Genomic DNA, 11,369 nt, shown 5'->3' with positions numbered 1-11,369 from the left:
GGATCCATGCGCGACTCCCCTTTTGCGATGACGTTACCGAGGAAGACAATCTTGGGGACATGCAATTCGCATTTCTCGGCTTTGACAGAGAGCCAAAGAGAAAATCAGGATGTCGTCAAGGTACACAAACTTGTTGATCATGTCCCGGAGAACATCGTTGACCAGTGCCTGGAATACTGCGGAGTGTTGGTGAGTCTGAAAGGCATGACGAGATACTCGTAGTGGCCTAAGGATGTATTGATGTCTGTCTTCCACTCGTTGTCCTCCCTAAAGCGGACCAGATGGAAGGCGTTACGGAGGTCGAGCCTCGAGAAGATGCACGCCCCATGGAGGGGGGTAAAAACCGATGGGGTACTTGTTCTTAACGGTGATGTCGTTGAGACCCCCGGTAGTCAATACATGGTCTCTCGGAGTTGTGGCTGGATCGGCCGGGGAAGCCGAGTGGACTGTGTGCGAGAAGGAGAGGAATGGCGAGAGGGCGGGACTGGGCGGCGCCGCCTCTGGCACTCCTTGAGGCGGCAATCGGTCCGGATGGCCAATGCAATTAGCTGGTCAAGGCTGGACGGTTCATCACGTGAGGCCAACTTGTCCTTGAGGGACTCCTCAACAACTTGCCTTAAATACATGGATAAATTAAATGCTTAATGATGTTTACAGGAGGAAACTTGTATATTTTTTAATTCAAGAATTATAACTAATTCAACAAATCTGCCCAATCTAATATTGGGGTCTAAACAACGGAGCGATCAAAGAAAAAGGGGGTCTTCAAAGCAGCACATACCGTCTCCTTGATTTTTTTTAACTTGTTAACAAATAGTGACCCCCCCCCCCCCCCCCCCCCCCCACGTAGCCCCCGGCCCTATACTACCTGCCTCCAAGCTGTATATGTCTAATCTGTACGTATGCGTACCAGTTTATACAGTAGTCTGCTTGATGGGAGGAGCAAGATGGCCACCCTGTGGCTTCAACGGCTTGCACGGGCATGCATGGGCTACCGGCGAGCCAATCATATGCGTTACATGCCACGGGGGAAGGCGGGACTTTCGACTTCCAAGTTTTCACACATCAGCTTTGCTTCCGGTTCCGGTTTCCCATGTGTGGGCCGTTTCCCAATACTTGCGCTTCCGCCTTTGTGCGTAATGTGTCTGTTTCAGTTGTCCGAAGCGTTTCAGAGCGCTGAGACGCCCGGTGGTTGCGCACGATTGGGGGGCGCAGGGGTGGGGGTGCAAGTATTGGAACGCGGCCGGCAGTGGCCGCAAACAGTGCTGATGTGTGAAACCCGGACGTTTGTGGCATCTACCTCATATTCAGATCAGTGGAGGTGCTGCGCTGACATATTTTGAGGCGCCTGCCTAATTACAGGCACACTGCTCCCTAGTGGTAGGGAGTGGAGCTACATTCTGCCACAGTCTGATATATCGTGCTTGACAAAGAACCTAACATAAGCATGTTATGCCGCTGTGGGTCAGTTATTCTTTTGTATCTCTGCTGCAGTGTCTTTTTCTGTGTGTGTGTGTGTGGGAGGGGGGGGGTGTGTGTGTGTGTGTGTGTGTGTGTGTGCGTGTGCGCGTGCGCATTGCACCCGTCTAGTGTTGTCATCCCCCTGCAGGGATGTCCCTTTACGCCTCCACGAAAGGCAAACAAATGATGTCATCACCAAAGTGTCCTTATCAGGACAGCTCAGTATTGCTTCAGACTTTGGAGGGAAACAGAGCAGACACACGGACTCCTCATGAGCACGGCTTGACTCTTTTTTTAGTTCAATGACAAGAAAAAGCAAGTTGAGGGATTAGTCTTGAAAATATCCCAGTCACCTGCAAAGGTAAGCTCTTGTTTATGCTTTCATTCTACATGACGACAGTGTGTTCACACGCAATGTGCTTATTCATTATTCGATTCGATTATTCATGCGAATTAGGCTGAATGATGTTCATGTGCTAGAATGGCGGACAATGAAAGATTGAAGACAACATATAGATTACAAATACATGAAACAATTGGTATGTGTTTGCTTTTGCTTTGTATTAATACAGTGCGATTAAAAAAATAATGTACCGACATACTGCAAGTTATATTTTAAGAGCGACACTTCACAAGAATGAAAAGAGTTCATGCAGAAGTTTGGGTCAGCATCGGCAGGATTGCCGATTCGCCAGAAAGTGAATTAACACATTGAGCTGCATTGACATTCATTTGGCTAAACTTGCTCAACAAGGAGGCTAAAAACACAAGGAGGAAGGAAACTGTGGAGGTCAAGGGAAGAGAGAGGCTGAATCACAAGGAATCCTGCCATTACACACAACGGAAAGAAAGGGTCGCATTTTTTGTGTGCTTTTTTTTTGACACAAATGATCCTTTTTATTATATACTGAGAATTTAACCATTTTAGTCATAAGATACAAAAGCATTCACAACGCTGTCACGGTGCGGATGAGGACCCAAGTGCAGGCAAGTAGAGGTGCGGAGAGTGGCAAAGTCACAAACAAAGGTTTGCTTTAATTCAACAAAAACAAGGAGCCAACAAGGCACAGGTAAAATAACAACAACAACAACAAAGTCCTCATTCAAAACGTGGGGGAAACGACAAGGCGAGATACGGAGACAAATGGCATCAGCGACAGGCAAACACACAATGGACCAACAAGAACTGAATCAAAAACGGGGGACTAAATACGCAGTAACTAATTACACAACCGGGGACACCTGGACAAGACCACATGGCTGGCACTGATTGGCTGACACGAGAGGGACAGAAGACAAGTACAGCTGGACAAAATCACACTTAACGAGACAAAGGCAGACAAAGAAAACACAACAAAACCGACCACAATGGAACCAAAAGCAAACAACACAAAAAAGCCAAACCAAAAAACAACCCAAAAGCCAAAACATGACAAACACAAATTAGCGCTCAACGAGCAAGTCCGCCTTCGACCTCTTTGCCCAAAGCGCACCACAAATCCAAAACAAAACCTCGACCCCGCAAACTAGTCAGACAGGATGGTTCATTCTTTCCGCATTAACGTTATGTTCATCCCGCTCATGTAACTTTCTTTGGAACACGCGGAAAACGCACGTCATAAGACAAATGCCCTTGTTTCAAATAAATACAGAAACAGAAACGCATACAGGAAGTGTGAAGCTCAAAAGCTCCGTTTCACAACAGAATACTAAAGTTCCATATTGGTGAGAGGAGCACTACAAAAAGTTTGGATGGTTCCAGACCAGTGTTGTGCCAGAACAGCAGTTTGGCACCGGGTTTGAACGCAAAGGTCAAAAGTATGGCGAAAATGGAGCCCATCCATCTCATTCAGAGAAATCGCCAAGATCGGAAAGTCATAGAAACTGAAACCTTTCCCAAACAGATGCAGGTTATTGCACAATGTTTTCCAAAAAGACTTCTTCTTGATCGCCGTACTTTGAATGTGTGATTTGTTAGTCTTCTTCAAAGGGCTACTTTCCTTTCCTTTCGCATTTCATCGAATTTGACTTAAAAAAACATGATCCATCCTCCCCAGAAAACGGCTCCGACAATGCAAATGGCCAGCTTGAGGTTTCTCCTGCTCATGTGCTCCCTCGGCAAGGTAGTCCAAATCCGCACACTTTTCTATGCTTGAATAACAGTTCTAATCAGGAAAGTTGTGTTTCAACCGCGTCAGCCGCTTGTGGCTGAAAGTTCTGAAGACGACTCTGAGGAACAGCCGAACCCTAACAGCGAGCATCCGGCAACAATCGCCATGGCCCAGTACAAGTGCTTCCAGCGGATGGTGAACGGAGACCACCATCACCGCAAGAGCCAAGCAACGGGTGAGGATGACGACGTTGATTTTGCTGAACATCTGCAGCAGAGGTCAAAGGGCAAAAACCATGCGACGCTTTGTCTGCAGGGCTGGCGTGCAACATGACGTGGGACGGATGGTTGTGCTGGGACGAAACCGAAGCAGGACTCGTAACAGTGCAGGGCTGCCCTAATTATTATAAAGACTTTGACCCTTATGGTAATATTTTTGCTTGTATGCCATCCAATGACCTTGGTCGACTTTGATGGTTGTCATAGATAAGCGGATACAACAAACGCATTAACCGACCTTTGAAGGGCTAATTGAAAGACAGTGAAATTCTCTCACCAACGTGATGATGATGATGATGATGATGATGATGAAGTGCCTCCTCGAGTGAACATAGAACGCATGCTGTCTTTGCGGGGGCTAATTATCGCGGGAACAAAATCTCTAAAAATGCTCTGTACTTGTATCGTTTTACAATTTCAATTTTATGAACTTGAATCATTCTAATCGCCTTCAATGCTTTGTGCCAAAGATTCAATGGTAAGACGTCCTTGAGGTGCATGTTTGAATCTCACTTTAAATGGGAAGTCAACCCCAAACATTGATCAAATCTTGACCATAATATGTGATATGCGGACCCACGAGTCGAAATATGTTATTGTTTTTAATATGAGTTAGGCAGCAACATCGAGCAGCTTTGATCAATATCAGAAGATTTAGCCGATGGCTGTCGACTGAAAATGACATCGTGGCTGCTTCGGTCTGAAGTGACAACCAATCACAGCTCAGCTTCAGAAAACAGGTGAGCTGTGATTGGTCGTTGCCTGAGCAACTGCGGTGTCATCTTCAGTCGACAGCAAGTGGCAAAATGGCCGTCCCGTGAGATGGATGAAAATGGCTGCATTTTTGCTGCATAACTCGGATTCCTCATTCGAATGTCATGTTTACACTAGTGAGGTCACATAAAACATATTATTGTCGAGAAATGCTGAAGGTTGACCCTTCAAGTCTGCCTTTTTCCATCAGCGCTAGCGTCCAAAGTTTGTACGGAAACAGGCAATTGGTGGCGCCACCCGGAGAGCAACCGGACCTGGACCGACTTTACCAACTGCAAAGCCAACACAACACATCATGGCACGGTGAGACAAAATCAGGGGTCCATTTCACAAAGCGCGTTCAACAAACACCGAGACTAACTCTGAACAGCGAGTTGACATAGACTGAGAGAGGAAACAGTTTTCGGTTCCGGGACAGCTGATTTGAGGAAGTACTGAAGTACTTTCACCGCGACACTAAAAAGTCCACATCAATGGAGCCGTGAGTCGTCGCGTTTCCATGGCAACGGGGAAGCGCAGAGCACGTGCCGCCCTCTGCTTCCCCTCTCAACTGAAAATCTCAATGCGATCACATGGCGAACACCGCAGCGGCTCGCTGTTGGGGAAGCGGCGCGGGAGAACGTTGCTGCTCCCGTCAATGCGTACATTTAAATGTTGTCCTTTGGGAAAATTCATTTCCTTTTGGTTCAATCCTGCGGGGGAGAAGCGCACTTGACTTAAGATGAAATATAAAAGCATTATTCAAACCGTTATTTAAAAAAAAACGGAGTTCAACACACACTTTATGCTGTGTTGTGAGCGCTTGACTACGGCGCCGGAAATGTTGCAAATGTAAGGCCGGATTAAGTTGTGATGTGAACCGGTACCGTTTAAAAAGATAACTGTCCGGAAATATTTATGCCCGGTCTGACAACATTCTCGAGACGAATATTGAATTCCCTGTGAAATAACGCGGCACCTTCATCAATAGGGTTGTTGTCAAAAGGAAATGCCACGTTTGTGACAAAAGTGGACTTTACGCTATCGACGTATTTGCGCAAAAACTGTCCACAGCGGACTTTATGAATGAGGAAATGAAATGTCGTGTGTGACGCAAAGGAGGCGGGGACAGAGACAACCTCAAAGTAAATTGTGAAAAACCTGCAGCCGACCAGGTTTGGTTCATGGAAAATGTTAGGACGGTAACTGAGCGAGCGCTTAAAAGACCTCTTTTTATGAAACCGGCTCGAGTTACCTCTTATTCTCTGGTTACCTCCTCTTCTGAAAGGGAAAATGCAGAATTTGCCACATGTCAGGGTTTCTTGACCCACGGTTCTCACTAAACCTGCTTTGTGAAATGCACCCCAGGACTCATTAAACACAGAAAGCCTCGGAAAGTTCTCAAGTGAAATGTTGTTCTTGCAGGCGGCGATGAATCACTTCTACCTGGTCATGATTGGTCACGGGCTGTCGCTGGTCTCACTGATCATATCACTGGCAATATTCTTCCATTTTAAGTAAGTGCCTGCTGAACAATGCATCCATTTAGATAGCGCTTTTCGCGACACTCGGGACACTTTACAATGGAACGGATACATTATTCATGCACTCACACATTCACTCACAAGCAAGCAAGCTACTTAAGTAGCCACAGCCGCCCTGGGGCAAGCTGACGGAAGCGTGGCTGCCAGTGTGGGCCTACGGCCCCTCCCACCACCACTAAACATTGGCACCTTCCATACACCAGTGTGAGTAGCACTGGAGGCAATGCGTGTGAAGTGCCTTGCCCAAGGACACAACGGCACATGACTTGGATCGAACAGCCGACCTTCTGGTCACTGAACGACCGTCCCTACACCCTGAGCCACGGCCGCCACGGCCGCCACAAAATACTGAAAATGCGTCATGTTGATTCCGTTATATTCAATCGGCTTTATTTACTTGAGGTCCCGGCAGGCATAGGCCTTCGGGCAGGAGGCGGGGTACACCCGCAACTGGTTGCCAGCCAATCCAAGTCATAATCAGTGTCTTCGTGTAAAGGTCATTATTTGTTGTAAATAGCATTATTTGTTAACCATAGCATCAAATTAGAACATTATTCAAGCTAATTTGAGCAAATGTGTTATTTCAGAAGTGTGTATCTAACTGGTAGCTCTTTGCAGTTAATCAGTACCCAAAAGTAGCTTTCAGCTTCAAACATGGAGTTGAGCCTTCATCAGTATTTAGTGAGAATGTCTGAAAATGAACATTGGCCATTTCAATTGTCCCTAAGATAGTCTCCCAAATAGGACCAATGTCATGTCAATGTGCAAAACGTTTGTAAAAGCACCTGTGAAATAAAGCGGAACGTGTCCACGGACTTTCTTCTGCAGGAGTCTGAGCTGTCAGAGGATCACGCTGCACAAAAACCTGTTTGTGTCCTTTGTTCTGAATTCAGTCATCACCGTTGTGTGGCTAACAAAGGTGGCCAAGAAAGGACACACTTTCGACGACTCGGTAAGTGAGTCGCTGCCGTTGCAGGTGCCGACCGTGGACTCGTTGGACTTGTTGGACTTGTTGCCATGTGCTTGTTTGCTGTTGCTAGGCGAGCTGCAAGCTGCTCATGTTCGTCCACCTCTACCTGCTGAGTTGCAACTACTTCTGGATGCTGTGCGAGGGCATCTACCTGCACACTCTGATTGTGGTGGCCGTGTTTGCCGAGAAGCAGCATCTCTTGTGGTATTATCTGCTTGGCTGGGGTGAGCTTGTCGCGGAAGGAACTCGTACGACCTTTAACCTGACACGTAACGCATGTGCTTTGCTTTTGGCAGCTTTTCCGTTGGTGCCGGCAGTGCTGCATTCTATAGCACGCCAATGCTACTACAATGACAAGTGGGCTTTTTTCTTTTCTCTCTTCATCTTAAATATTACAGTAAAGTCCGGACTGAATATAAGGCACATCGACTGGAGACAAAAAAGGACATATATAAGACAGACTTGTCTTCAAGATGCACGTGTCCACGTTGAAAGATTGGATATTTGCACGGAAAGGATGTTACAGAGAAAGATGTACTTTTTAAAAACATTTTCTTTTGTGATGTAATTTCTCATGTAGAGGCCGACACGGGCGTTTGTTGATCTCGAGAAATATTAACCCCTGCCCCCCAAATGCCCCCCAAATTGTTGCACTGTCCCCACAATTTGCTGGTATTCACACTCAACCGTATTAGCACACAACCGAAAGCTAAAGAGCGAAATAAGGGCTCGAATTAGCATCGGCCCTAAATGTAGCATGGAGCTTGTTAGCCCGTAAAAATCCATAACCGAGCCGAATCATTGATTCCGCTTCAGGGTTCAAAGCACGAAGATAAAAAGTAGCAGTTTATAGTCTGGAAATGATGGTCACATGTTGCTTTCAGAGCATCTTTTAATGAGGTTTTGTTTTGATAGCTGTTGGGTCAGCTCGGATACGTCCCTGCTTTACATCATCCACGGGCCAATCTGTGCCGCATTGGTAGTAAGTGTCAAACTCTTACTCTATCTAACTATCTATCTCAGGTAATGTAACGTAATCTAAGCTATCCGCTTCCAGGTGAACCTGTTCTTCCTGCTGAACATTGTCCGTGTTCTGATCACCAAGCTGCGAGTGACCCACCAGGCCGAGTCCAGCCTGTACATGCGGGCAGTGAGGGCCACGCTGATCCTCATTCCGCTTCTTGGCATCCAGTTTGTGTTGCTTCCCTACAAGCCACGGGAGCACTGGGTCTCTGAGATCTACCTGTACGTCATGGAGATCCTCATGCACTACCAGGTGAGTGCGTCCGCGCACAGCCGCCACTGGACGATTTCTACAGTTTCGTGTCTTACTATCGACACTTTGCGGCACTTTCAGGGTCTCCTTGTGTCCACCATATTCTGCTTCTTTAATGGAGAGGTAAGACACGCAACTGCTTGTTTTCTATGAGGATCCAACCTTTAATTTTGTAAATGAAGTACTCCTTGTTACAGTAACAAGTAATCAGTGTCGTCACAGATTACTTGAAAAAGTAATGTGATTACTGACAGATGATGCCTCCAGAAAGTAATCTCGTTACTTTACTTTATTGCCAAAGTAACTAAATGACTTAAAAGTAACTTATCAGTTACTTTTGACCAATTTGCGCCCTTTGCTGCCTCAACATAAGTATGACAACCGGTTACTCAAATAATACTTATGAAAGCGCATACACTTGAAACATGGACATGTTTCGATGTGTCTGTTTCACAATACAGAAATTTCTTACACCTGCGCAGGCTGGTTACAAACTGTAACTATAAAATGTTTCTATTTTCTCAAGTACCAGAGCTGGATTACAGTCATGCAGATATTCTCTTTTTTTTTCTTTTTCTTTTGCTCTGGCATAAGACACTGTGTGGGGCAGCTCAGCATTATTGCTAATAGGGATCTTTTCGAGTGTAACGAATTAAGTAACTGGAGAACTGCTGTCGGCTTTGCTTTGAGTTGTATCGCGCTGTGCTGTGATGACAAGCGTGTGCTCAAATTGGATGTGGAGTTTCTAGCGGGCGGCCAGCGCAAAGTGTTTGTCATCTTTACTGGACAAAAATGCAAAGTAATGGCAAATGCAACCGTTTGTGAAGCTCCTCCTGCTTCTTCCGTTGTTGCTCACACATGTTGGTCCACGCGACCCGGCATTGCGTCTTCCGCTGAGAAAATGTGACATGCGATGTGACGTCACTCCCAAATGCAAGAGAAACATTTTCTCCTCAAAATTGTCTTCAAAATGGACAACAAAATTCTGAATTCTACATACATTATGAGGTAATAAAAAATAGTAAGATACAGCCACTTAGGAAAGTAACTTTAACCAGATTACTTGAACTCGTTAGATTACTCGTTATTGAAAGAAAGTAATCAGATTACAAGACAACACTGCAAGTAATCAAGTAACATGAGTTGATGTCCATAAATTGCCATTAAATGCCATGGAATTGTTTTCGTAATTGCTGGTATTTTGCACCCTCCCGTAAGGTTCAAACGGTTCTGCGGAGACACTGGAATCAGCAGCGGATGCAGTTTGCCGGCACGTTTGCCAACGCCGACCTCTTCCGCTCGGCCTCGTACGTGGCGTCATCGCTCACCGAGGTTCACCGCTGCTACAGCATCGAAAGTCACACCGAGCACACGAACGGCAAAAGCTATTCCGACATATTCCGATCGGACAGCCCGTTTGTGTGACAAGGACGTTCGGCACAGGAGACACTCTGACGGTCCAAAGAACTGAGATGAAATGTCCCTTTTGTAACTCCATTTTTTTCATTGCAAAACCTTTGTATGATGAGGATGTCAACAAGCTTCACTGTGATGTCTTTTTTTTTCTCTTCTTCTTCGTCTGCTGGATTTAACAACAAAACCGCATTTTGAAGACCAAAAGGAAGATGCTCAGCTTAATCAAAGAGTCACAAGAAGATTGGCCGATATACACAGATCGCAAAAAGCTAGGGAACGGCTAAAACCTTTACAGGTGAACTTCATTTGACCTTCTGTAATGCAACTGTTCAATACTCTTTGCGCAACTTGCTGTTCTTGAACAAGGAGCTCAGTGGCAAAATTCACAACAGATGTTGGACTCACAAATCGCAAAGTTGTCCACTGCTGTGCCTTTTTGTGACTCTTCCATTCTTTCTATAATTCTGTGGCGTCCTTCTGGTGACGCTCCGTGGACGCTTCCCACCGACAGCGTCCTTAAAACGCTCGCCAAGATTTGTGTCAAAGACATCACATGTCGAGAACTGCTCAGTTGAGAAGTGCAAGTTGTGCAAAAAGCACTGAAACGTTCAACAGTTGTATGAGCAGATTCCAAAGTTCACCTTTAAACATTTCAAGTTCGTGTTGAATTTTCTCCTGAAAGCAGAACAGCCCGAACTTTTTGTGGCGTTGTAGTCACATTTCTATGACATTTCCCTCTGCTTTCACTACTTTGTCTTTTATTTATAACTCCTCCCTTTTGCACACGTCACAAATACTGAGGTCCATATTGTTCTTATTCTAAAATGCTGGAGAAAGATAATCAAGCTATGGATATCATCTTGTATGTAAATGACATGCATTTTTAAATATAACTTGTACGTTTTTATAATAAGCGTTGCTATGGCGAGCTTCTGAGGAGCTGCGGGTTTCAGCCTTCGAACCCGCTGACAATCTGTCAGCCTCCGCTGGATAACCAGTCATGTACAGTTCTTTGTACAGTTGCACATGCATCTTCAAAACACTGAATAATGATCAGATTGAACTGAAAATGCTTATTTTTGCTATTTTTCATTCTCAGCCTTTATGAAATAGATTTTTTTTTGGGGGGGGGGGGCTGTTTTGTAATAAGCAATAACATTGTATGAAGGGAATTACACAGTATATGGTTTGTAAATAAAGTTGTCTGTGTAATGATAACCCGCCGTTACTGTTCTGCTGCCATTTAAAAGGAAGACAATCATTCTTTTGGACTCATTGAAGAAAAGGTGGGATTTCCTTTTCTGACCTGAGAACTCGACTGCTGCTTCCAGACAAAGTGACGGCTTGTTTGCTATTTGCTTTTCGTCCAGCATGTGAACACAGAAGAAGTCCCAAAGGAAAAATGCATCCTTTGGCAACCTCAAACAGGGAAGCTGAAAAAGCAATTCATGTGACGCACTTTTAACATTGTAGTTAAGACAGGAGGAGACAGGAATTGGGAACAAAAGGAAAAACTTTATTGGAACAAGTGGGGACGGGTGAGAGGACGGGGGCAGACGG

The 11,369-nt window shown here is 45.4% G+C and overlaps 1 protein-coding gene across 2 annotated transcripts; it reads left to right on the top strand.

Moving 5' to 3' along the window:
* Positions 1–1,651: 1,651 nt before the first annotated feature.
* LOC147180082 (calcitonin gene-related peptide type 1 receptor-like) lies at positions 1,652–10,945 on the top strand. Of its 2 annotated transcripts, XM_086069778.1 has the most exons (13): positions 1,653–1,822; positions 3,519–3,584; positions 3,660–3,807; positions 3,888–3,998; positions 4,815–4,927; positions 6,029–6,120; positions 6,976–7,099; positions 7,188–7,341; positions 7,414–7,474; positions 8,033–8,099; positions 8,175–8,393; positions 8,475–8,516; positions 9,612–10,945. In XM_086069778.1, the coding sequence occupies exons 2-13, from the start codon at positions 3,534–3,536 to the stop codon at positions 9,816–9,818; spliced, it is 1,389 nt and encodes a 462-aa protein (XP_085925904.1). In that variant the 5' UTR covers positions 1,653–1,822; positions 3,519–3,533; the 3' UTR covers positions 9,819–10,945. The 2 variants fall into 2 exon arrangements, with proteins under 2 accessions (XP_085925903.1, XP_085925904.1); XM_086069777.1 differs by having other exon boundaries at positions 1,652–1,822; positions 7,188–7,474.
* The last annotated feature ends 424 nt before the right edge of the window (positions 10,946–11,369 follow it).

Source organism: Leptonotus elevatus, chromosome 2 (genome assembly GCF_054856555.1).
Source record: "Leptonotus elevatus isolate MCC_2025b chromosome 2, RoL_Lele_1.0, whole genome shotgun sequence".
Lineage (NCBI taxonomy): Eukaryota > Metazoa > Chordata > Actinopteri > Syngnathiformes > Syngnathidae > Leptonotus > Leptonotus elevatus.
The sequence above is the reverse complement of the archived record's forward strand: the minus strand, read 5'-3'. Positions and strand labels throughout refer to the sequence as shown.

Bases quoted from the DNA above. Each gene is read 5' to 3' on its own strand.
- LOC147180082 (XM_086069777.1), top strand. From the start codon at position 3,534: ATGCAAATGGCCAGCTTGAGGTTTCTCCTGCTCATGTGCTCCCTCGGC. The intron at 8,100-8,174 runs GTAAGTGTCAAA...ATCCGCTTCCAG, and splicing joins CAATCTGTGCCGCATTGGTA to GTGAACCTGTTCTTCCTGCT. The intron at 8,517-9,611 runs GTAAGACACGCA...CCCTCCCGTAAG, and splicing joins TCTGCTTCTTTAATGGAGAG to GTTCAAACGGTTCTGCGGAG.